Here is a 26626-nt window from a genome sequence, read left to right as displayed (position 1 = left end):
GCATACCTAATTAAAATTTGTGTTTTCCGCACTTAAGTTGTTTACTCTATTCGTCTAATTACCAATTCCCTTATTTGAATTTCCTCTTTTCTATTTACAGGAAACCCTTCTTCTTCAACATTTCTAAAACACTTTGTAGTGCTGGCATCTTTGATTGCCCTAAAAGTGTGGACTAGAAATAGCATCAACTGCGAAGTTATACCTTAAACCAAGAGGAATTTTCTGAACAAGAGCACAACAAAAGGAAACTTTGCAAACGGTAAGAAATTAGCAAATTTCATGTTTTAAGATATGTAGAAATTACTTGTACTGATTAAGTGAATGAATATTCGAACAATTTGCGAGGAAAAACGTAGTTGATAATCTGCCTGAACTCATGGTCACACGTTCTTAATAAGATTGTTTGTCAATGTTAGAGGGAATATTCTTTAATGATTTTATAAAATACACTTGGTTGCTGACTATCCATAATAAACGCTCACAGCTTCATCGTCGATATTTAAGAAATATATGAATATTTTTTGGTGTTTTACACAAATGGATTAAATTGCACGGTTATTCGTTCAATTAAATAATACTTGTTTTTAGCCCGTGATCACTTTGAGAAGCGTTGGACTCAGACGATCGTCAACGAGTACTTCGCTGACATTATATTTAACTTGATATCCATCTTCATCGTGGGTGAAATCAGCTCTCTCCTCAAACAGTGTTTCCCCTGTTTCAGAGTCATTGCTGGGTGCAAAAAAGAGCGAACTTCGCCAGCCAGTGATGATCTCTTCGGTCTCAGTTGATGACTCCGTGTTGGTCTCGATCTCAACGTCGTCGTCCTTGGTATTGTTGAAGGGACTGTCTGTTGTTGTTTTTGTTACATTTCGGACCTTTGGTACTTCTTTAATGCTGAAATGGATAAAAAATTAGATAATGATTTATATACCTTTTCTTTCAAAACTTACTGGAACACGTAGAATACGTTGGTTGCTGCATCATTTAAATCTATGGAAATGCATAGCACTGTGAAGAAGCACAGAAACTGCAAGAGGTAAAAGTTGATGAACAATCCGAAAGATATTTCACAGTATTCCAAGGAAATTGCTTACCGTGATGACTTTGATCATTCTAGTTTGAGCTCTCAGAGTGCACTGTTGAATGCATCAGAACTCCCAACTATATTTTATATATATAGTCAACGATATATTGGCGCTAGGCAATTCCGTATCTGGAAACAAGTTTAACCGGTATCAGAAATGCAATTGAGAACTTTGAGAATCCCACATGAGAATCTATATGAAAGTATTGAATGAACGAATCCATACTATTTATTTGTTTTACGGAGAAACCAGTTTTCAGTCAGACACTTTTCTATTCAAATACTGTTATTGGCTTTAATTCATAATTACATGCAACCGGTGGCAATGATGATTGACACTAATTGCCAATTTTATTGCCGTCCAACTGCTTTGCAACATAAATTTTCAATCTGTGTAGCAGTTTTGGAAAACTTCGCAAAATATTCCAAAACTTTAAATAACAAACAGTTGCTAATTAAGTATGACAATTGTTAATCTATATCTCTAATGGATTGAGATCTGAAATCAATTAAATTCGTATTCGCAAGGGAGTCCCCCCTCGAAGTGTGTTTCAAAGTGCACTTTATTATTAATTGATTCTCTAAATTACAATAATTAATGTAAACTTAACCACCTGCAATCACCTTTAGAGCTGTTGCGCTTAATTTAGTGTCGAATCCGCAGGGCATTATATTAGTATCATTAGTTGGCACCTTTTTTTTTATTATTTATATCCACTATAGGTATTTCACTAGGAGTTATTCGCACTGCTTTAGTTAAATTCGCGCCCATCAGAGATATTGTAAAATTGCAGAAGATTGGCATTTCAACGGTATCATTCATTGACTTTGTGGAATGCTTTTTCAGTATTAACATTTTTGATTGAATTGTGTGGTTATGCTCTAATTTTGCAGCCTTTTCAAGAGTTGTTATGTGTAGAGCTGTCTGATCTTTTCCTTGTCCATAAGTTGTGCTATTTATCCTTTGATAGACATTTGTTTCCAGTATTGGATATGCCCCGATGAACGACAATCCCAGCAGAAAGATAGAAATAATCTAAAGGAATTAAACTGGTTGTTATTATTTGCTTCATAGTTGACTTCACATTCCGCCACTTACAATCGATTGCATTTTTACAGACGTACTGTTTGTTAATCTCACTTTGCCGAGAGCTTTATACTCAATGATGCTTAGTTATCGATGCGAGAAATTACCCACTGATCTGTGATTATTGCATTTGTATTTTACAATCGAGCTTGGGCGTTTTGTATCAACATCAGCGGGTGATTTGTCACAGAAGTGATGGGGAAAAGTTCATCATCCTAATTAGGATTATTGGGTAAAATGCGATTAGTATTGATCTATTTTGAGGCACATTTTTATTCAATACTGTACGAAATTCAACTAATTTGTGGATATTTCATAGTATGACGGGTTAAAAAAGAAAGTTTTTGTTTCGTGATAAATAATTAAATATATTTAAAATAACTCACTTAAATAATAGTATTTTCCACGATATTTTCTTTTAAACTCAAATAGTAAGGTTCTCTAACCTTGCTTAATTTTCCATTAGCGAATTTCACAATTATTGAAATTTAACTATTTAAAAACTATTTTAGGGGTTAGTGCTGTTATTATTCCTTAAAATATTTTTAGGGAGTACACATTTTTATTCGAATTCGGGAAAGGAAATCTAACCAAATATTCATGTGGCCTTAAGCAAATTCCTCGCAAATTCTTTATTTACCTTTATTGAAAGAATTTTATTTTGTCTGTCGGAAAGACATTCTTTTACTTCCAACTAAATCTTTATCTAAAAAATTGGCTTTGTATTTAGTATTATAAGGATTTAAAAGTATCCATTGTAACAAGTAAACTTCTTCAGAAAAATGTATGTGCCCAAGAATAATTAATTAGAAAAAATATGGCTTTGTTTCTTTTCAATTTTTTTAATTATTGAAAATCTATTTAGTCCACACCATTTATTCAACATATTAAGGGAAAATCTAACCAAATCTCGACGTGGCCAGACACAATTTTCTTGTAAATGTACAAACAAATTTTTATAGAATTGACTTAATATCCATGTGCAAATAAACGTATCCTTTCAAGCAACTATAAAATATGTTATATATAAATGCATTTCATATAAGTTCTGAAGAAAAATATAATTTCGTAAAGATAAATAAAATGAAATGAATAAAATTATTTAATTATTTTAGTGTTTTATGAATACATTTTAGGTTTTTAAAAATTCTTTAAATTATCACCTTTTAGTCACCATTTGCAAATTTCTTGGAAAACTCAGATTCCAAATTTTATAGTTCTGATTTCATATCCATAAGGATTTAAACGTATTCACTAAAGCAAGTATAAAAGTTTTAATAATCAAGCAATCCATCTAATATAAGCTCTGAGAAAAAAAATAATTTTTCATAGATAAATAATTCGATAGAAATAAAAAATAAAGGACATTTTTGTTTTGTTTTTTAGTGTTTTATTAAATTATCCGTAAAATTAATATTATAAGCTTGACATTTTTCCATAAAATCTGTGTAGGTTAACTTTTGTACAATTTACAATTAGATTAAACAGTAATGTAATAAATAGTTAATATTAAAATATGGCTAGGCAGAAGCAAACAAACATTCTTTGGTATAGTGAATTTCTCCTTAATTACTGTGTGAGAATCTTAAGTAGTTTCGCCGATAGGCGATTCACTGGCTCCACTGGATATCGTTTGTTTGCATGAAGAGTACGAGTTCCGTTCTGTGCGACAGCTTGAAGGTTTTCAGTAGCAGTGGTAATAAAAAGGTACTCCAACTTGGTGTAGTCGGTGAACTAGTTACAAAGAGTCAAGTAAGGCTTGTTGAAGTTGCTAGTCCTTTATAAGTTTTTGATGCTCTTTCTGGTGTTGGCGGTTTTTTTTTTTAATTACAATCCAAAAATATTAGGAAGGTGTTTCTAAATTGCTGTGGGATTCACTTGAAGATAATCAAGTACATTTTTTTGATTAGTATCCTTGATTGGTTTTTAATGCTCTTTTGGCGCTTAGTTTCTTTCTCGGATTTTAAATCCAAATTATTTGAGGTGGCTTTTTCTTATCCTTTGCTGGGTTTACGTGTGTTCTGTATAAGTTCTTATTGTCTTGGCGTTCAATTGTGTTCTGAATGTCTAGAAATACTTCGGCCTCGGCTTTTATACAGTAGCTGGGCGTCGGGTACATTGCCATTGGCACACGACCAGCGCACGTCATTGGATCGTTGTGGCTTTGCGGAATTTTCCCAGCGCACTTCTAACAGATTTTTTAGAAAAGTTACCGAGTCAAGCCGTGGATCGCCATAAAAATATCACTATATTTAGCCACTAGATACAATCAATTGTTAATGGTCCAATTAAACATGCAAAATCGGGTGGTGTAATGACGATGACTACTAGTTAAAAGTGATTCATATTTATAAAGATATGAGCTGGGAAAAAGGGGTGTACCTTTTTAAGAAAAGCTAGAAGAAGACAAACAGAGTTATCTTTGAGATCGAACGAATTAGCAATATATCATATTATATTGTCTTAGGCAGTTGAATTAATTTAAATGTAGTAAGAATATAGCATAAATTTATACCTGTCCATCCGATCTCGTTAATCGTGTAACTAATATGAAATTTATTCGAAAACGTCATTTGAAAAAGAGGGTCGTGACCACTTGAGAATCTTTTTAGTTCGTTTATGGATAACATTGCATAGGCGTTTCAGTGTAATGTGTTGTGATTAATACTATTTCTAACTAAATGCAATATTAATCATCAAGATATTCAACATATTTTTATTCAATTAATTAAAAAACAAAGAACATATTTTCTTTAATTTACGAATACATTTGAATACAAATTGTGAACAATTCATGCAAAAAGTGATCCTAAAATTGTGTAAATACCTTTTGTGCGCCGGTGAAACACTTTGGAAATTGTTTGAAAATAATTTGGAGAGGGGATCAAATTGAGGAATTACTTTCGAGAAAGAAAACAAATTTTGTTTTAGTTATATTTTATGTTAATTGCTTAGTTTTTAATGTCGCCACACATGCCACATACACATGAGACGAAAGAGAAAAGCGAATGTAGTGACAGCAAACAAAAAAAAACATTAGAATATTTTTATAATTTTGTCGTTTGTGTTATGCGAAAGAAACTCACGTGTATCCCCTCTTCAAAATTATTTATTTTCAGACAAATAGAAAAGTGTTTTGCGCATCTGTCAACCCAATAATTCAGAATCTCTATAGAAAATCCAAAAACATAAGTACAGAAAGCAAAAGATTAAGAAAGAAGAGCCAAACGCTCCTCCTATGATACTTGTCGATTGAGTCATATCTCGGTAAATCGTAGAACTAACAATACAACTAGTACTACTACTACTACTACTACCAACCACCAAGCAATCACAACCGTTCACAACCACCAACCACTCTACTTCTCGTACTCTGCCTATAACAACTATCAACACTAAGCCATACACGGTGTGGGGCTTTCTGTACCGCTGTGCCGCGGCAGCCCCTGTAGCTACCATGGGCGCCAACGTCTCGCAGCTGGAGCGCGAAATTGGCTCCGATCTGTTTCCGCCGAATGAGCATTACTTTGGGCTGGTTAACTTTGGGAACACGTGCTACAGCAACTCGGTGCTACAGGCCCTATACTTCTGCAAGCCCTTTCGCGAGAAAGTGCTCGAATACAAGGCCAAGAACAAGCGGCCCAAAGAGACGTTGTTGTCGTGCCTCGCCGATCTCTTCTACAGCATTGCCACGCAAAAGAAGAAAGTTGGCTCAATCGCGCCCAAGAAGTTCATAACGCGATTACGCAAGGAGAAGGAGGAGTTTGACAACTACATGCAACAGGATGCCCACGAATTTCTCAACTTTCTGATCAATCACATCAATGAGATCATACTGGCCGAGCGTACAGGAAAGGCGGCAAATGGCGGAACAGCAGCTGCAGCAGGCAATAGCAGTAACACCAACGCTGCCACCACAACGAAATCCAATTCGAATTCCAATTCATCGCATTCAACATCAACCTCGACCTCGAATTCGACAGCCACCAATGGAAATTGCAGCAACTCGACCGGCTCGTTGAGTGCCACCACAAGTGTCCTCGATGGCAATGGCAGCCTTACAGCCACAACCACGCCAATAACCCAAAGTAATGGCGCTAACACAGAACCAACCTGGGTGCATGAGATCTTCCAGGGAATTCTGACATCGGAGACACGTTGCCTCAACTGTGAGACTGTGAGCAGCAAGGATGAGAACTTCTTTGATCTACAGGTGGACGTGGATCAGAATACCTCGATTACGCATTGCTTGCGTTGCTTCAGCAACACTGAGACGCTCTGTTCGGACAACAAATTCAAGTGCGACAATTGTTGCAGCTACCAGGAGGCACAGAAGCGCATGCGCGTGAAGAAGTTGCCGATGATCTTGGCCCTGCATTTGAAGCGATTCAAGTATATGGAGCAATTCAATCGTCACATTAAGGTGTCGCATCGCGTTGTCTTTCCGTTGGAATTGCGGCTCTTTAACACCTCCGATGATGCCGTGAATCCGGATCGTCTGTATGATCTGACCGCCGTAGTTATTCACTGTGGATCTGGACCGAATCGCGGTCATTATATTAGCATTGTAAAGAGCCATGGATTGTGGTTGCTGTTCGACGATGACATGGTCGATAAAATTGAGGCATCGACCATCGAGGATTTCTATGGCCTTACCTCGGACATACACAAGTCATCGGAGACTGGCTATATACTGTTTTATCAGTCGCGCGATTGCGCCGCATAGAATGGAATCTTTTGCTCCCCATAGGTTTTTAATTTTTAAAGATTTTTTTGTATAAGTTCTCAATATTGTCATATTTCCTATACAATTTAACGCAAAAAATGTTATGTTAAGCTAATCATTTTACGACTATTACTATTCAATAATAAATAACGACTATGATAAAAGGCGTGTCTTATATAATATATGGAATTTATTTCACCACTTTTGCGCTAGGTCAGTTATTTTTTGCAGTTGGGGGCTTGTCTGTTGGCAACGAGGTAAATGAATATTACGCGAAATGAATTTCCCATTCAGGCATCAGGTCTATAATCTACTTAGTAATAATTCACAGTGCAATTGACAAGTTTTACATTTCAATAGAATTATCCGACAAGTTACAAAACTATAGACTAGAGTTAAAGGTGCTACGTGTGCCTTAGTGGGTGGTCTCCCAGCTTGAGTCACTCGCTGATCATGTGCTTATCACACGATCAATTGCAACAGGTTTAACCTCAAGAAGTATGGTGATACATGTTCAAGCATGTCACTAACCACTAACGAGCCACATCATCAAACATTTCAATGGAGCTGTATAATTATTATTAAAATTCTTATCAACAATTAAACAATTTAACAGTAACTGCAATGTGTGATGCTATTGTTGCATTTGCATTAGCATTTTTACAGTAAACTGATCAATTACGTGCACTTTGTTTATACTATGAAGTTTGCAAATTGAATTAAATTAAATTACGACTTTTTGCGCCAGCAATTGAAATTGACTTTGGCTTTCGTAATTGCATATTTTTTTTTACGCTTTATTACCCATTTTATAAATGACTATTTTTATTTGTTTGTTGTTTTTTTGGTATTATTCATCTTTAAATCTCCTATGTCAAATTACACGTCAAAATTCCAATAAAAATGTTTGCAAAAACTGGTCGAAAGTCTGTTGAAATATTTTGGTTGTATTTTGTTTTTGCCACGGATTCGAAGAGTCATTGAAAATGACGGCCAATTAGTTGAACTACACTTAAAGAAAGAGTATAGGTTTGAAAATGGATTCAACGTTTTATTCATTTGTTAAAAAATGATCTTACCTTCAAAGTGTTTGGAGCCTATTATATTATTTCAACCATTTATTCATAGATTAATTTTACTGACTATTATATTGACATTCTGTTTATTGACATATTTTCAACGCATCACTCATTCACTAATTAATAATAAACTATACAAAAGTAAAGCAATTATTGAAATACATACAGCACTTTATTTATTAAAAACAAAGGATTAATTTTGTAAGCCTGATAATTTATGCATTTGTATGCCTATTTAAAATAAATAATTATTCTATTGATTTTAAAACATATTCTACATCTTATTTAGTACCTACGAAATTTATTTATACATAAAATGATCATATTATTTAGTAGCCTACTAATTATAATTTTTTATTGGACATAATTTATTTATAGATTTATTTAATTGACAACTATTATTGAAATGATTTCTCATACAAATTGAATTCACATTGGGAATTTTCTCACAGTGCATGTATGCATATTTGTCGCTAAATGACAATCGATGTTGCAGTTGCAGACATATGTTGCCAGTTGGGTTTGTTGCCTGTCATGTTGTTGAGTCGCCTTGTAATTGCACCGCCCCGTTGCGTTGGTCCCGCGGCGCGGCGCGGCGCTGGATTGATTAGGTTTATCTTATGGACCGGCTAGACTATTCCGCATTGATGACGATGACGACGAGTGCAGGTTTGAATGTGAGTGTGAGTGCGAGTTGTGGGTATGAGTGAGTGCTCTTTTGCGCAGACTCGTAAGTACCCGGTTATTACGCACTTTTCAGTTGTCGGCGGATGGATGGCAAATGACTTTCACTTTGATGCCAAACAAAAAATACTTTGCGCAATTTCTTTATGGGAAATATCTTTGGTATTTTGTGTGGCATGTGGCATGGGACATGGGATATGCGGCGTGTGTTGTGTTTGCTACGCTATCGACAACAATATGCCAGTTGACATGTGACATATTGTTGTTTTTCTGCCTGCAGCATGTGGCAACTGTGTGTGTGAGTGTCCCTGACTACCAACAGGAATATGTCAAGCGATGTTGCAACATTTGCCACACTGTCTCGACTTTCCAAATTGACAAGCGCATCTATTATCAGCTGTGATTTAATTGAAATGTTGCATGGACAACAAAGTAATTTGGTAACGATTTTATTAATGCCGACAAGCAGCGAGTAGTTCTTGGCGAGCAAATGTAAAAATGTTGCAAGTATAAACAGAAGCATCAATTTAACAACACGCCCTTAATTAGCTTGTTTGCCACATGTGGCGTTGTCTACTGGGGCAGATCACCCTTTGGCTGTTTGTTTGATCGCCAAAGAGTCGTAAAGCGAGAGGGAATGTGGGAAAGCGGTAAGCGGAATTCGTTTCTCTTGGGCGCTGACATCATTACGATCCGTTATGATATTAAATATGTCATTAAATATCTTTCTCAAGTGCGCCTGTCGCCATAAAATATTTAAGAGCAGAACGCATTAGCTCATTTATCATCCGCCGCTTGACTGTAACTCGAAACCTTTGGCATCTGACGCAAAAGTTATATATAAATTTCATGTTGATATACATAATTTAAACTTTTCTTTATTTCCGTAAAGTGCGTGGCCAATTTTTAATGTAAATTCGATAATACTTAATTTATTTTTACTGATTGAAACTAAAACATATTTTCTTGAAAATGATAACAACAATGAATTATATTTTAATAAAGTGATTAAAAGAGCAAACTTCTGTTGCTATTAAAAGCTACCTATATTGGCTCAAAATGCGGGATAAATTCTTAATACAACTCTAAACTAGATAAAAATAAAATTTATATTTTTATAAACCAAGTAATTATTTTTATTTTCACCTATAATATTGTATATAGCCAGAGCATTATAGAGCTTCTTCAGGTTCTCATATGTATATTATATTCTAATAAAGTGCTTAAAAAGCTGTTAACATTAAATTCTGCATAATTTGCCTAACATTTTCATCTATTATTTGATACAAATTATTCATTTCTTTTCTGCACATTGATTGAGGAAACAAAACTGACGGAACAGTTCTTTATTTACAATCTGACCTCTTGGGGATTAGTAACTATAGACGGCGTTGGCGCAATGTGAAAACTTTGACCAACCGCAAACACCATTCGAATGCGGTGGCAGGCGTTGCTTTTGTTTACTTCAGCAATTTATTTTTGTGCGAGGCAATTAAAAACGCGCTGGCTGGCAAGTAGGAGGCCACAAGCCTGCCTCCATGTTCTGCAACAGAAGCCGAGGGTGGTCGAGAAAATTTGTGCGCTAATTTGCCTTCGTTATGTCGCCATTTACTAAAACACAGAGGCAGAGGCAAAGACAGCGGCTACAGTGTCAGGGGCATCAGGGAAATGAAACTGAAATTGTTCATAGATGACTGTGAAATGCAGCTGATGAGTCATCGAATTGGGGAAAACGAAACTCGATTATAAGTAAGGCACCAAGTTGCCAAGCCAATAAATGTGTCTAAATACAGTGAAAACTTGAAAGCTGAACTAATTTTAAATTATTCCTAAATTTTCTTATTAATGTTTATATTTCATATTGAAATACAAAATTTGTTAATCCATTTCATATTCGAATTTAACATTTGTTAATCCAAACTCTAGTATGGTTTTGCTGCTCTCATTTTATTTTTGTATGCCACCTAAAAGCATGCTGTGCTTTTCTCTTTGTTCTCCGTCTCGCTATTTTCACTCGTTGAGTTGTAGATGCGTATCATTTATTAACGTAAATAAATTGTCAGTTGCTCTCGTTATTGTCTGGCTGCTGTGTCTGCCATATCCATTATATATGTATATATATCAATTTATGGATTATGAAAGTGACCTCACCCTGGGGGCTCAACTGCTGGCGCTGTAGCAGCCTCTCTCTCTCTCTCTCTCTGTTGTATCTGAATGAAAGAATGAAATAAGAGCATTGTAATTGTTTTTATTTCTCGATGAAAAAAGCGAAAAAAAATAGCAAAATAAAGTGTTGTTATGCTACATATTCTGATATGTTCTTCAGCTCACTCTCTGAGTTCTTTTTTATCTGTGTAAACAAAGTTTTGCTCTCGCTGGCAAACTCATTTCCATATTTCTGCTCTTTCAATACTAGTTGTTATTGAATTATTTATTCTTTTTCGCAGTTGCGAGATATTTTTCTTTGATTGTAAACAAACTCTTGCGCTCTTGAAATGATTATTGTTGCTTTGTAAATTTTTTTTGATATGTTGTAGCTGTGAGATACTTTTGTATCTATTGCACACACACAAGTTGTTGCGAGCCGAATGCTTTAGTTCGATTTTTGTGCTCTTTGACTGTTATGCTATTTGTTATTCGTTGTGACTGATAATGTCGATCGTGGAGGGTCTAGTTGTTTATTTATTTCCCAATGACGTACGACTTTGACTTCAACTTCGACGTCGACTGAGAGTAAGAGTGCGTGTTTGCCCTTATTGAGTTTCTTTTCACAATTTATGCGCATTTGTAATTGTTTTATTAGGAAAAGTCAGTCTTGTGCGCTCGCTTCCCATCATTAATGAGGCACTTGCACCCACTTCGTGCCCCCTCAAGTGTCTGCGCCGCAGATGTTTATTGAGTCATGGCACGCGCACATGCGCATTATCAGATCACGATCTTATGTCGGGTATATATCCTGCCGGAAGCCACTGGCTGCACTCATTACACCCCCGAACAAACGCTCCCTCTCTCCCTCTTTGTCTGACCTAAATGAGGGTTTTTTGTTTTGCCACTTGAGCAAATGGTTTATCGTTTGCCTCATTTGTCTGTGGGAGAGTCCAAAATCATATTCACTATCAAGTGTATTAATTTAACACATGTCTGTGCAAAGAACACACACAAGAACTTTTACAATAAATGTATTTTTGGGGTTAATTCTGTTGCACATTGTATAATCATGGCATCGAATGCGCTCCACTCGCAACGTCACACAGCAAGCACTCTCCATTTGCTTCGGCTCTTTTCGTTTGCATTTGGCCTGGGAGGCGCCCCAAGCACACACACACACACACACACACACACACACACAAACACATGCACAAAGGCCAGAGAGACAGGCAGCTGGGAGAGATTGCTGCTGGCTGGCTGGCGCACATCGTCGAAGCGGTCGTCGCTTTGTAGTCGTCGCATTTCGCTCGCGTTATTTTCCATCAGTCTCCTTGGGCTTGTGCTACCGTGAAAATGTGCGGCGCGTCGTTGTCGTGTGTTTCGCTGTGAAAACTGATTTAATTTCAAGTATATTTCACTGTGTGTGTAGTGTGCTCTTTTTTTATATATACAAAGCGAATACTTTGATGGCAGATACATTTGTATCTTTAGTTAAAAACTTGCGTTGTGCTCTTAATGAAGGATAATTAATGCGTGCGTGCGTATGTGCTGGCAAACATCACGCCACATCGGAGTCCGGAGTCTGTTATCCGCAAGATACAATTGCCATGCTAAAAAAATGACGCACCATCTTCGCGACTCTAGTGCGTCTCTCTCTCTGTGTGTGTGTGTTTGCAACTCATCTGCTGTGTGCAAATGTAACAAAGACCCCTTTCAGCCCCTTATCGCTCCAGACTGTCACCGGTTGACGAACTTATTTAGCTGATTACAAACTGTTTTGTGACTGCAATCGAAAGAAATGTTGGAAATGTCACAAATTTTGTTATAAATTTGCTGCATTTGGAAATGAAATCACCCCAGCCAGCTGCTATAGCTACTATATCTACTACACATTTCTATCATTATCAAATACTTCGTTTAAACTCGTGCCTGTTTTACTAGTTGACAGCGAGCGCTTTAGTTTATCTTATCAGCTCGAAATCAAAAATGTTGCCACACTGATAAGCCGTTGGCTGCAATTTGCTTTCGTTTTATTGTTCAGAGAAATCGACACTGTTTTCATTTGTTTTTAGATGACTTCCGCATTACACGCAAAGTGATTTCGTAATTGCAATTGCTAGAAAATAGATGCAACAACAACTGCAACTACAGAAACTTTGGCACTTCTACTTGCATCGATGCATAAATTTTCTAGCTGGCTTATTTAATTGTGTCTGAAAAAAGAGACGACGACGAAGAGAGGCAGCGATGCAATTGCAATTGCAACTGCAACTGCAATGTAGGCCAACAAGTGCGTTGAACTAAAACGCAGCATGCCACATGCCGCAGAACAGAATAGAGAGCTTGCAGTTTATTCGCGAGCCCTGACGTCAGCCAGAAAACCCAAAAGTAACTGAAAGTTCTGCCTCTGTGCGTTGCACGCGCCGTAGAAATGCACATTTTGGTCCAGCGAGTAAAAAAGTTCAAAATGTGATTGAACTTCACGTGGCACATGTGGCAACAACAGCGCACACACACTCGATTTTAATTGCCAACAGGCGGTACCTTGAGTTGAGGCTGCAACTGTAGCACGCACTTCGTGCCACATCTATTTCCAGCCAAGGTGTAAACTGAATGCCAAATGCCAAACGCTAAACGAGTACAGTTCACTTCGGTTTGCGAGTGCGAATGTGGCGAATGCGAATGCGAATGCGTTTTGCCTGTTTATGATTACTTGCAACAACTAGCCTGGCGGCAGCCATTGAATTTATCGATTGAGTGTGCAAAAGATGCTTCAACGTGCTCCCTCCCATCCTCTGCTCTCGCTTTTGCTATTACGTTGCGTTGCTCTTGGCAAGCTGCCAGTTAGCTTAACCTCACACTTGCAACACACTCGTTTTGGCCATCGGCAGCCATTTTGCTGCTGCTGCTGCCACTTCTATTGTTGTTGCCACACACACACACACAAACACACAGTTACATATAATGAGGCAGCTCCTTGTTGCAAGCAGTTTTTTGCGTTTGCGCTCCGTTTAAGTCGTGATACCACCACTCGATATTCCCTTACTTGCTTTGTCTGCTTCCTTGTCTCGGCAGGACTTTCGCTGCTTCCTTTGTGCGGCAATTATGTGGGGCGTGTCTGAGACCACAGTCTTTTCTTTTCCTTGAAAGCACCCCCAAAAGCAAGCAAAGCACACGCAAGTCTGCATCTTCTATATCTATCTATAACTACTTACTATAGTATCGACTGTATACTGCATATCTTTTCTATATTCCTGCTGATGTCATACATCAAAAATGTCAAAGCACCTGGCACCTTGTCTTTGTTGGCGACATTGACTATGCTTGCCGCTTTATTCGCATTCGTTCTGCTTATGCTCTAAATACATTTCAATTGCAAAGCCAAATATTGTGACAATATATCACACACGAAAACGTTGCCTCTGGTCTGCTTAATAATGAACTTAGCCAAATAGTCTTTTGGTTTAATTATAGACGAGCCCACAGCAAACAAATAAACTGACTAATATCACTTGGCTGTGGTTGCAACAAGGTTTCCAAGGTTTCCACAAGGCGAGCCACAACTGCAACTGATTTACATTTCCTTTTTCCGGCCGATTTAGCGCAATTTATGCCACTCGAAAGTAGGCTACTGCCCCTAAATGTGGCACCTACGGCCAGTTTGCAGCGGTTGCCACACGAAACTGGAATCGATATTTGCATTTGCCTTGGGATGAAACCCAAGAGTTGTGAACAAAGGCTGAAAGTTGCATTATAAATTTGCAAACTCTTAATATATGAGGTGTATCAAAAAATATTTAAAATATTTTCTCACATTTTTAAATATTTAAAAAAATATATGTGATATTTCTACAATCTTCAGAGATTCTGTCTGAGATTTATATATTGAATTTTGCTTTGATTGCCAAGATTTTTACAATCTCCTAATCAAATTTCGCTTCGGCTGCCAACAATAAATTGAACTATCAGAATGATTCATTCTATCTCTGCATGAAATCCATTCAAAATCGTGTCATTTTACCCATTGCCTTGAAAAGTTTTTAATCTGAACGCTGCTTCCAAATTCCAAATAGTTGTTGGAAAAAGCCCCAAAAATGATTGAGAATTTGTGTTTAGCTTATGAAAACATTTCGTTGGGACTGCAGAAAAACTCATAAATAAGTTTTATATGCGTTCGCGCTACAACATGAAAAGAGAGAAAACAAGAAAAAAATATAAATACATGTGCATGTGCATGTGTATTTATAAAACTTAACTTTGTGACTGTACACGCACAGATTGAGAGACAGAGAAAGAGAGAAAACTTACGCATAAAGCAAAGCAAAACAATATTTAAAAATAGACAAATTTTACGTTGAAATCAAAATGAAAAGTGCATCGAGATGGAAATGTAAATGAAAAGCAAAAACGATCGGCAACTAAAATAAAATGTGGAAACAATCAATAGAGTTGAACCCTTAAAAAACAAGACAATATCCAAAAATATAAATATAAATAACAATTGCCCCGAAAACGCCAACAACTTGGCAACAAGTGAAACCAGCAACAACAACAACAACAGAGACTTTCCAGCAGCAAACTGCGTTGGTCGAAACAATCATCGGGCCAAAAATAACAACAGCAGCCGCAGCAGCAACAGCAGAAATATCGTCGACGTCAGTTCCAGCAACAGGCAACATTTGTTGCAGCAACATTTGATGGTCGCACTTGCAACTCGATGTTGTTGCTTCTTTTAGCGTTCATCATGAGATTCGTAGACATTTCCAAAGTGCAACGACGGCAACGTTGCCCGGCCTGCGCCACAGCTGGCGTTGATTGCTGCCCCCACATCGATGACAACGGCAACACAATGCCTTGCTGGCAACATGTTGCTGTCACCAGCAACAGCAGCAGCACCAGCAGCGGCTGTGACAGCAGCAGTTCTTCCAAGGAGAACTATTATGCACCCCAACAACAACAACAGCAGCAACAACAAAAACAGCAGCGACAACAGCACAATAGCAACATGGGCCTAACACCGCAGCAATTGCAGCAGATACGTTACTATCAACACATGCAGCAGCATCAATTGCAGTTGCTGCAACAACAGTTGCTGCAGCGACGACGCCTACAACAGCAATTACGCGAACAGGGCGTCGTGTTGCCCAAAACAACAGCAGCAGCAACAACAACAACAACTGCAGGCTTGACTTGCAATCAACAGTATTTAATGCAACAACGCCTGCAGCAACAACAACAGCAGCTACAATATGTCAACAACAATAATGACAATGATTATTTGAACAACAACAATAACAATCGCAACAAAAACAACATTAATTACAACAGAAACAATTACAATAACAACAACCACAACAACAGCAACACTCAAGGTGGGCAGCTTCAAAAAGAAGTCTCTCGACTTTCGTCTTTCGCTTAAGCTTAAAGTAAACTTTAATTTAGTTAATTGTGTGTTTATCCACCTCGCCTTTTGCTTCCCCTTTCAAATATTTACTTTGTCAAAAAGCTCTACCAATATTATCTCTTGTTAAGCTCCACTTTCCAACAACCTTCAATTGCGTCCATAATTGATCGTAATGAAACCCAACCGAGCTCCACAACACAGACTCAACACAACTCAACTCTTCAACTCAAATTGCCAGACATGCGAGTGTTGAGTGTGATTGTATTCATAATACCCTATTAAGCATACGAACACACCCAAGAGTGTCTTTTGTATGGCTACTCAGCATTTTATTTGCCTATAAGCTCACGCGTTGGTCTTGCTCTCAAATGCAGGGGGATGTGAGGAAGTATTTTATAGGGATTGTCACTTGTTTGATACTTGAAGAGAGTGAGCATAGAAAAGCAGACAAATAATCTATATTTCATTAAATCAACTTAATTAATTGTATTTCTTATGTATATTAAAACAAAAATAAGTTTATGAAAATAGTTCTGCTAGATTGACATCTCCTAGATATATTTTAAGGAGCTTGTCACTTGATTTATTTTTGTTTTTTTTTAGAAGACTCAATAATGAAAATTTGTATATTTAATTAAAACAAATCGAGAAATTGCAGTTCTTCCAAATATAATATATTACAAGTATAAATTTCAAGACAACAATGTATATTTGAATTTTCTTCAAATGAAAATGCATTTTGTAAAGTTTATTCTCTATGATACTCATTAAATAGCTGCCAAGCTCTGTTTTTTTTTTTTTAATACAATTCCGAGAAGTTTTAATGGATTCAAAATAATTATAAAGTCTGTCTTTAAACAAAAATCCACTTGCTATAATTAAACTGCTCTCTAGTAGGTTTAGTGACATGCAGTTGAGAAACTTTCAGGAGACGCTGTCGCACTTTCTGGGAGGTTCTCTCCCCCAAAATTCAAACATTTGTTTACACAGCAAGTTAATTATAAATGCCCGACAAAAAAGATACCGAGACTCATCTAAAGATATTCTTGTATGTAAAGTCGTGTGCAGTCGATGGCACTGCGGCATTTTCGGTTTGGAAATTTGTTTTTTTTATTTGCTGCATTTCTTTCTTTTTTGGGGAAAGTTACCGGCGCTTGACACGACATTGCAACGTAACTGCTTAAACTTTAACCTTTAATTGGGCGACCAAAAGCCAAGACAGTTGCATGTGCAACGCGACGATGCAATGTTAAAAAAAACATGCGAGCAGCCCGTAGTGAAATTTTTATGGGCTGATAGGCCGTGCCAGGTCCCTTCTCAGTCCTCGGGGTCTGAGTCGTAAAAATCTCGCGGGTATAAAAATAATGCCTATAGCCATAGCCTTGGGCCTATTGCCTATACTTGGGCATAAGGAATAATGTGAGCTACTTTAGTGCCAAGTTCTCCAGGCTGCGCTGCTTTCGAATCATAAAAGTTAATTGAAACATTTCATGCTCCATGGAGACGGCAAAGAAATTGTCACATTTATGTCTTAAAAACGCGCGGCACGCTAATGCGTATTAGTAGAAAATACGTGTGTGTAATTTTAATGGAATTGTGGCAAGTTGACTGACTGCTGCGACTGATTTACTAATTGACTGCATCTTATACTAAATTTGTATATTTTTTAGTATTATTTTTTTTTTTAAATTTTTAAAGTAGTCTAACATATAATTGTCGTTATAGTTATTAATTGGGGAAAAAACATTGAAAAGTTAAAGAGGACCTTAACAAAATAATTGTTTAATGTTTAAATCTAAATTTATATATTTATTGATTCAAGGCTTTAATCAAGCTAGATTTTTATTACGTTTCAACATCTGATTGAATTTTCCTTTTGATTTGCTTGCAGGATTAAAACTTCGACGTGGCATGACAGAATTCTCAACAAATATCGATAACCACAACATCAGCAACATCAACAGTAGCAGCCACATCAACAACCATAACGAACATCACTACAATACATCGCTATCTAAACCGCTATCTAAACAAAACTCACCCGCAACTCATACGCCATATAAGAATAAAAATCACACCCCATCACAGCATCCCCATCTGCTTTTAAACTTAACCCAACAGCAACAGCAACAACTGTTGCCAGTCGGTGGTGTTAAGCAATACAACGGCAACACGGCTGCATACAACACAATCTTGGCCAGCGTCAGCGGCCCCGGGTCGGCACCACAGTCCCCGCTGCACTATCGAAAGCCCCTCAATAGCCCCAACAATTCGCTGTTTGCTGCACATGCAACAACGGCTGGCAAACGCTATCAGCAACAGCAGCTGAACGATCGCCTGTTGCAGCAGCAACACTTGCAATATTGCCAGCAGCAGCAGCTGCAACAACTGCAACAGGAGCTCAAGGATGATGGTGAGCGGGATGCCAGTTTAGCCTCCGAAGCCGAGGAACTGAGCGAAGAGAGCCTCAAACAGAATGTGGCCATTGTGCTGAGCAATTTGGATCGCTATAACAGCGCCCTGCGTAGCATTATATTAAACGAGCAGGTGAGCAACATCAGCAGCGTGATCACACACAGCAATAGCAACAGTTTGTTCCTTGACGACGATTGCGATTACGACGAGCTGGACAACAATAACTTTGTGTGGAACGCCGGCAATCAGCAACATCAACAACAGCAACAGCAATTTGGGCAGCAGCAACAACAGGGGCAAAAAATGGCGGCAACAAATGTGGCAACACCCGAATCCGATTACAACAGCAATGCAACAACGCCTGGTGGCCGCAGCAATGAGCCTGTCCAGCAGCAGCAGCATGGGGTAGGTGGTATGATGCTTTGTGGTGTCAATGGTGGTGGTGGTGGTATACTTGGTAGCGTCTCAGCTGTTGGTGGTGGTGGTAATGTTGGTGGCAACAATATTAATTGTTCGCTGGCCTCGTCGCAAGATTTTACTCACGACAATTCCGATTATCAGTGGTTCCTGGACTACGGTTACCGGGATTGTTGCGGCGGTCTACAGCGCAGCGTACTCAGCTCCCTTTACTACGATGATTTGGCCATGAATTTGGATGCCAATCTCGCCGAGGCGGACATGGAGAGTTTCCGGACTGAGGACATACATTCGCTGCTTTCACAATTGCCCGCTTATTGCAAGAGTCTGGGCGGTGTTAACAGTCGTCTGCAACAATCATTGATATTCCAACAACAGCAGCAGCAACAACAACAGCAGCAGCAGCAACAACAGCAGCAACAGAGCAACATGATGTGCAACATGCAGCAGATGTCGCACAACATGTCGCAAACCTCAACAACATCAACAAATGAGCTCATCGACAACTCCTTCTGCAAATCGGAGTTGCTCTTCTCACCGGTCAAGGAGTCGCACATCTCAGTGGACTCTCTAGATATGGATGCGTATCCCGACGAGGGCGACATTATACTCACCTGCAACAAGGACAACTATACCATCGCATTCGAGGGCAGCGTTCTCTACTCCGACGACAGTTTCTACGGTAAGTCTACCCCTGCTATTAATTCCTAGTGTATTTTCATTAATATAATTTGAATGTTTATAGCGGAACCATGCGACATTGCAGCGAGAAACAAACAGAACTGCATCAATCTGCACAGCAATCTGGATGACATTGTGAAGCGTAACAAGGCCCTGGAGGTATCCATGTCACGATCGGCACAATCCTTTCAGCTGCTCTGCCAGTCGCCCAATCGGGCCCCAAATAAAGCTCAGCTGCAACGGTAAGTGTAAAGTGCCCCAACACACACAAAAACACACTCACTCAAGAGAGAGATTGGTTTTTTGGGCTGTCCAGCTTCGCATTGCGGATGTTCTCTCCTCCCTCGTTGCTCGATTAAACTGCAACTGACTGAGAGGTCATTTCAATTTATTTCAATTAGCTTTCATTTATGTGGCACACACTCAAAATGAGAAACAGCTCTCGCAGCTCATCGTTCTGTGACCCCCTTTCCCTCAACACAACCCCTTCGCTCACTTAAATTCGACAAGGGGTCTGCCACCGCATTTATTAGATATGAATATGCGTTTGCTGAAGCAGCACATTTGGCACAATTGACCTCAAGCTCTCATTTCCTATGCCAGCTGAAATTTGCAAAGCGAAAAATGTAGATTTTTTTTAAAGAGAAAACCAAGCTAAAATAGAATTTTGGTTAGCTATTCCGATTGTTTAACGTTTAGTAAACATTTAAATTCATTAACTTTGCCTGCTTAAGTTTTGAAATCAATTGCTTGAAATATCTAAACATTTCTTGATTTTCTTTTGAGTACTTATATTTAGTTAACTTTATCTGTTGAGTTTCTTAATTCATTATATTTGACTTTATAAATATACCTTCGGTTCAATGTTTTCAAATTAAATTACGATAAGGCAAAGTCATTTCATTAGCGTTTAACATGCATTCTTACTCAGTAAATCCAAATATTATATTTAGTGAGGTACTTATGACTCAGTTAAAAAGCAAATATTCTTATTAGCTTTCTATAACAACTTGTTTAGCTCTGAAATAGATTGTATCACTTATTAGCACTGATCATATAAAAATAGTTGCATAAATAATCGACATAGTTTTCTGCAACGGTTTCCCATCTTTATCGTAAAATTTCCATGTTTATATTTGCTTGTAAGTCAGCGCCATATGGCGCTAAAGGGATTAACTTCTGAAGTCCGTCAGGCAGTCACGAAATTAGAGATTAGACCGCAACTGCGATGCGCTGCCGCCCAACAAATTAATCCTGCAAAATTTCCGCCAACTACAATTTGTAATGTGAAAAAAAAACACACACTCGATGTGTCTGCGATGTGTTGTAAAGACGCTCGTTTCTCCTTGTCTCGCCCGCTCGCAGGTATCCGTCGGGCAACAACAACAACGATGGCACAGCGACGGAAACAATCACACTCACACGCCACATGCCGCAATGCAGCGTAAGGAAGAGCAATAGCCTGCCGAATCTGCAGCGTGCGATTGCGTTGAGCGATCGTCTGCAGCGAGAGCGCGAGCAGCAGCAACAACAGCTACAGAGTGGGAGTGGCGAACAGGACGAGGATCAGTCGGGACCACTGAATGTGTCGCAGGCCATAAGCACATCGACCATGGAGTCGTGCACGTCGCGTTCCCGTAACCTATTGCCCATGTGCCAGATGCCCATTTCGATCAGTGTGTCCATATCAGAGCGCTTGCAACAAGAGCAGCAGCAGCAGTCAACAGATCAGTCGGAGCAGCACAAAGAGCTGGTGAATGCAGCGACGCCAACGCCACAACAGTCGCAGCATCAGCAACACCAACATCATCATCATCATTCGCATCGGCACAAGCATCGCTGCAGCTGCGCTTTGTCCTCGTCGGCTGCATCGCAAGCACACATCTCCGGCTCGGCGTCGTCGGGCAACTCCAATCCGGCCGCCTTCAATCTAGTCAAGCTATTCATTAAGCAGAAGAGCAGCAGCAGCAGCACCGGCGCCCCAGACGAGGCACAAGCCTGTGCTCTGACCAGCATGGACGTCTCCTCCGGTTGTTGGCCCTCCAGCGATGCCGCCGGCTCCAGCTGCAGCAGCAGCTCCCTGGAGAAGCGTTTGCGCAAGAAGAGCATGAATGACTCGGGCAAGGGTTCGGCGGTGAGTCGGCACGAGGACGATGAGCACTACGATGAGGCGGAGGCAGCGTCTACGCCGAAGCGTCAGTTGCGCACACGTTGCGATGCAGTGTTCTACGATGATGGCGCCAGTTCTAGTTCGACGGGATCATTGACGGCCACCAATTCGCCGGCCCATCGGAGACGCAGCGTGCCACTGCGGAATCCCCAACTGTATCAGCTGGCGGCCAACACACAGACGCAGACGTCAACGCAATGCAGCCAACATTCGTCGGAGGCCAGCAATTCGGAGCAGCTGACTCAGGTGCCACTCGGCGCCAAGTCACGACGTCCACTGTCGTGCGCCTCCAGCTCGGAGATGATAACCCGCTCGATGCAGACATCGTGCGGCTCGTTGAGCACCACACGCAGCAGTCTGAGTGAGCGATACAAGTGTGTGCCGCCCTCGTTTCTGGCAAAGCTGCACAACCTGGGCGAGCAGCGTGAGGCACCCATCTATGTCATCTATCCGAACTATGCGCTGCCCGATCTCGGCTTTGTGAAGACCAACACCAGCACCGAGGTTATCTTCTCGCCGTTCAACTATAAGATGACACTGGAGAATGCTGGCGGCATTTCCAGCTCGAGTGGTTCGCTGAAGAAGCAACGCAGCAGCCAGAGCATCAATGAGCAGGAAATGTTCAAGACATTAGACTACAAGCACATTGCGGACTGGCATTCTCTGGCTACGCTGCTGCCCGTGGAGTATCGCCGGCGATTGCAACACATTCCTGAGGTGCGACAGATATCCGGGCAACTGGATGCGGAGCTGTCGCAGCGACCACTCTTCTGTATGTCGCCGCCCATTCGCCGCAATCGGTCGAATGTATGCGATTGTGCCAAGAACTTGCAGCAGCAGCAGACCCAACAGACCATGGATGAGGCATCCAGTTCGGGTTCTAGTCAACCCCCCAGCTCCGGCTATCGTGGCTCGTCCACGCTGCTCACCGACTCCGAAATGGATGCCGATCCGCTCAAGCAAATGTACGTGTATCAGTATGAGCAACAGCGCATGGATTCGGGTGCAGAGATGAGCCCGGCCAGCCGACAGTCGAGTCAGCCGCACACTCCATCGCATCCCATGCCGCGCAGCATTCTACGCAAAGCGAACTCGACGCAGGCGCGATCCAAGCGTAACTCCATGATTGAGGCCAAGCAAACGCAGCAGCTGACCAAGCTGGAGAAGCGTCGCAGTCTACAGGAGCCGCCCTACAACTATGCGCTCGGCTCCACGGACGAGCTGGCCGAGGTCTTTGAAGAGGAGGAGCATGCGGTGCAGACACAGCCGCCAACGAAGCAGCGATTGTCGCGCAAGGATCTCGATGCGCGTGCCAGGGCTGAGAATTTCCTCGCTTCATTGCCGCGTTCCGAGCTCAAGTATTACGCGGAGATTGCGTCGATTCTAGAGTCTTCCGGTGAGCAGGTGCAATACGATGCGGCGGCACTCAAGAAGGAGGTCAGTCGTGTACTTAGCCAGCAGAAGAAGGTGTCATTTAACGACGTTGCAGCCGCAACCGAGTCGGAGCTGCAACAGCAGCAGCACGCCAAACGCTTCTCAACGCCGCCCAATTCGCCGAACATTTCCATTGCGGCGCTGCAGCGACGCGAGACATTGGATGTGCAGGAGCAGCGCAAGATTGAGACGAATCGCTTCAAGCGGCTGCAGATCCAATGGGAGCTGATGAGCAAGGATTCCAGCATGCTCAAAGAGTTGGCCAGTGAGCATGCAACCAAAAGTGGTGGCTCCACGCCCACGTCAACCAACTCGACGGTTTCCAATTCAGCACAAAAGTCGCGCATACCACGCCCAGTTAGCTATCCAGCGGGAAGGTGAGTGTCGTAGAATCGATTGCGATTTAATTGAAATTCTTGGTTTTGGAAATATGTTTTTGCTAAATTCTGTTTCTTTTCGGTTTCGACATTTTGTATCATTTGATCTGCATGATGTTTATTTTGATTTTGATGATGATTTGGGCATGATCAGAAGTCCTCGGTCCAGTGTCACCAATATGAATCCCTCTCCTGCTCGTGTCGCAGTCACGGCCGCGGCCAAAGCCAACGTCACACCGACACGTGCACCAAAGACTGTCACAACGAAATCTAAAAATTCGCCCGCTAATCTTTCCTCCTCCCCACAAATCTGCAGAGTCAGCAGCGCACAGGATGCAGCTAGCAGTGGCAAGTGCAGCACTCGATCGCCCAGTCGCATTGTGCAACCGAAACGTTATAGTCTCGCCGGCCCGCCATCAGCAAACCCAACAGCAACCACTCCCACATCTGCTGGTCGTGCACGCACACCAATAAGTCGAGCTGGATCCGCGGCGACCGCACCGAATACACCCAAAAGACAGAGTGTCGCCCAGTCATCCAGGTGAGTAAATGTAATTGTATTTATTTTTTATATACTCTATATTCACATCTCTTTGTTGCAGACCGACTTCAAGAGTGCGTTAGGATCAACACAGGCGTTGCAACAATTGGCATTAGTCAGGGATCAATATCGTTCTATCGAGATCCGCAATCCACATCTACATCCAAATTCCCAAAACAAAAAAAGAAAACTCAAAACATATTAACAAAGAACAATGAGACATTGTATAAAAACTAGTTATAAGGCTTTGTGCGGCTCTTCTGCTTAGTTGGCCTGACCTTGGCAGCCTAAAAAGTGATAACAACAAACATAGAGAAAGATCTGAGAGATATAGACAGAGGGAGAAGAGCGAAGGAGCAGAAGAATAACGGCCAGTGGTCAGTCGCAAGTGCTAGTATTTTTTGATTGATTTAAGTTGCAAAATGCGAACTGCAATAGCGGAAGGTAGCTAAATTTCTTTTTTATAATTACTATACAAACAAAACCGCAATTAAAAAAACATATTTTGATGTATATATATACAGACAGAGACTCACTCACACAAACACAAAGAAACACGAGCGCATACTTAAACGTTATTTCCATTAGCTAATCAAAGATACAATAACAGACAACAATACATAAATATATATTATATATGAGACAAAAATTTATATAATATGCGTATACATGAAATACATAGTGTGAGTAAATACGAATCAGGACAACAACAAAAGTGAAAATGATATGGATAAACAAAATAATTATTTACCAGGCGAGAAATATGAAGAGCTCAAACAATGATTAGAAAATGGTTTAAGCCCCGCGACATTATGATTTGCATTAATTGATTTCCAAAAGACTTTCAAACTGCGAATAGCTGCGATTTTGTTAATGACTTTATTGTTTGACACAACTGCAAAATATGATTCTTTTTTATGATTTGGCGTTTTTATTTGCGAGACGTGGTTATATTACCTGCTTTTGCTGCATAGTCTTAAGTTAAAAGTGATTTCAAATTGTACTATATACTTTAATCTATTACTATCTATGATTTGTACTTTAATCCTATCCATCTACTATCTATCTATCTAACAAACTATCGTGTCTAGAACGGAAACAACTCTTGCTATTAATTACTGGAAGACATAATTTATACTTTAAGCTTAAATTTAACCACTTTTGTATCCTTAATTGTATAGACATTTTTATTGTATATCTTCTATATATACAAACCAACACACACATATTGTATTGTATTTGCGGGTGAGATGTATCACGATAAGGATATGCGGGAAAAATAATTATATATATACATAAAAATATATATATTAAATCTAAACAAAAAATCAACAAAATCAGACAACAAAAAATGTATAAAACACACAAAAAAAATCAATAAAAATATTAATAAAGAAAAAGTATTATCAAAATCAATTGCCATTTTTATTTATTATAACAGAAATTTGTAGATATAAAAATAATCATTTATATAGTATATGTACATACAAATCAAACACTTCGCTTCGAGGGCCAAGAGAAATGACCAATTATCACAAATACCAGCGTATCTCGAAAACTACAAAAATAGATATCCACCCGATACCTTGGTGATTTGTTAGAGTTATGTAAAAAAAATGTCCTTTTTCGAGAGAAAACTACTACGAAAGAACGCGCAAGAATCGCAAGATCTCGGAAGAATTGCTGATCGCTCAATAACCGAGTAGCAATCGCGAGAGGATCGCGAAAGAATCACGGTTAAATCTTGATAATATAAAATGTTTAGATTTTAGATCTATAATTATACCCGTTTCTTACAGAGTAAAGGGGTATCAAAACTTTGTGCCTGCGAGACATGTATGTAGCAGACAGAAGGAGGCATATCCGATTACCGTCAACAACCAAGACCGTCTTTTCGTATGAACACATATGTAGATCTTAGAGACCATAAGAGATACAGCTATAATTTTTTTTCGACAACACTGTTTATTTTTATTATTAAGTTTTATTCAAAATTTTGCAACGCCCTACTGTATAATAACTACAGTATTTATTATTCCTGAAAATTTAGTTGCGATCAGATAAAAATTGTAGAAGTTTTTTAAGAAATTCTTTTGTATGACAAAAGGCGCTTACTGCATTTGGGTTTTAGCACCGTTGGCTGCCCAGATAGTATATTTTGAACTCTATGGTATATTTTCTATATCAATATATCAAAAAAAGCCTTCGGTATATTTCAGAATTTTTGCGGTAGGAAATTTTTTTTTTTTTTCAAAATATGATGAAATTGGAAATGGGTAGCGGGTATTTCACAGCCGAGCTCACTGCACTAATCGTGAAATTGTGACAATGGTGACTTGAAGTTATTTATATTCTACATTGAATGCTGTTATATTT

General features: G+C 39.5%; 3 protein-coding genes and 1 long non-coding RNA gene across 9 annotated transcripts; 2 read left to right on the top strand and 2 right to left on the bottom strand.

Annotated features, from left to right (window-relative positions):
* Nucleotides 1–109: 109 nt before the first annotated feature.
* Nucleotides 110–7068, top strand: LOC133837885 (ubiquitin carboxyl-terminal hydrolase 12). Its single transcript, XM_062268799.1, has 2 exons — nucleotides 110–259; nucleotides 5294–7068. The coding sequence occupies exon 2, from the start codon at nucleotides 5632–5634 to the stop codon at nucleotides 6898–6900; it is 1269 nt and encodes a 422-aa protein (XP_062124783.1). The 5' UTR covers nucleotides 110–259; nucleotides 5294–5631; the 3' UTR covers nucleotides 6901–7068.
* LOC133837881 (probable serine/threonine-protein kinase DDB_G0282963) lies at nucleotides 111–25662 on the top strand. 5 transcript variants are annotated; one of them, XM_062268790.1, is made up of 7 exons: nucleotides 15090–16183; nucleotides 18107–19035; nucleotides 19192–19729; nucleotides 19793–19970; nucleotides 21061–23709; nucleotides 23864–24250; nucleotides 24312–25662. In XM_062268790.1, the coding sequence occupies exons 1-7, from the start codon at nucleotides 15529–15531 to the stop codon at nucleotides 24331–24333; spliced, it is 5358 nt and encodes a 1785-aa protein (XP_062124774.1). In that variant the 5' UTR covers nucleotides 15090–15528; the 3' UTR covers nucleotides 24334–25662. The 5 variants fall into 5 exon arrangements, with proteins under 5 accessions (XP_062124776.1, XP_062124773.1, XP_062124775.1 ...); XM_062268792.1 differs by lacking the exon at nucleotides 15090–16183 and adding an exon at nucleotides 111–259 and having other exon boundaries at nucleotides 18107–19729; XM_062268789.1 differs by having other exon boundaries at nucleotides 15089–16183; nucleotides 18107–19729; nucleotides 21094–23709.
* Nucleotides 411–1230, bottom strand: LOC133837888 (uncharacterized). Its single transcript, XM_062268802.1, has 3 exons — nucleotides 1098–1230; nucleotides 954–1030; nucleotides 411–897 (listed from the first exon to the last, which is right to left on the bottom strand). The coding sequence occupies exons 1-3, from the start codon at nucleotides 1113–1115 to the stop codon at nucleotides 585–587; spliced, it is 408 nt and encodes a 135-aa protein (XP_062124786.1). The 5' UTR covers nucleotides 1116–1230; the 3' UTR covers nucleotides 411–584.
* LOC133837889 (uncharacterized) lies at nucleotides 19784–20433 on the bottom strand. Of its 2 annotated transcripts, none has more exons than XR_009893879.1 (2): nucleotides 20152–20433; nucleotides 19784–20098 (listed from the first exon to the last, which is right to left on the bottom strand). It is a non-coding gene; the product is annotated as an uncharacterized LOC133837889 (long non-coding RNA). The 2 variants fall into 2 exon arrangements; XR_009893878.1 differs by having other exon boundaries at nucleotides 19784–20094.
* Nucleotides 25663–26626: the final 964 nt, after the last annotated feature.

The sequence above is a fragment of the Drosophila sulfurigaster genome, chromosome 2R (assembly GCF_023558435.1).
Source record: "Drosophila sulfurigaster albostrigata strain 15112-1811.04 chromosome 2R, ASM2355843v2, whole genome shotgun sequence".
Classification (NCBI taxonomy): Eukaryota; Metazoa; Arthropoda; class Insecta; order Diptera; family Drosophilidae; genus Drosophila; species Drosophila sulfurigaster.
This window is presented reverse-complemented; position numbering and strand designations above follow the sequence as displayed.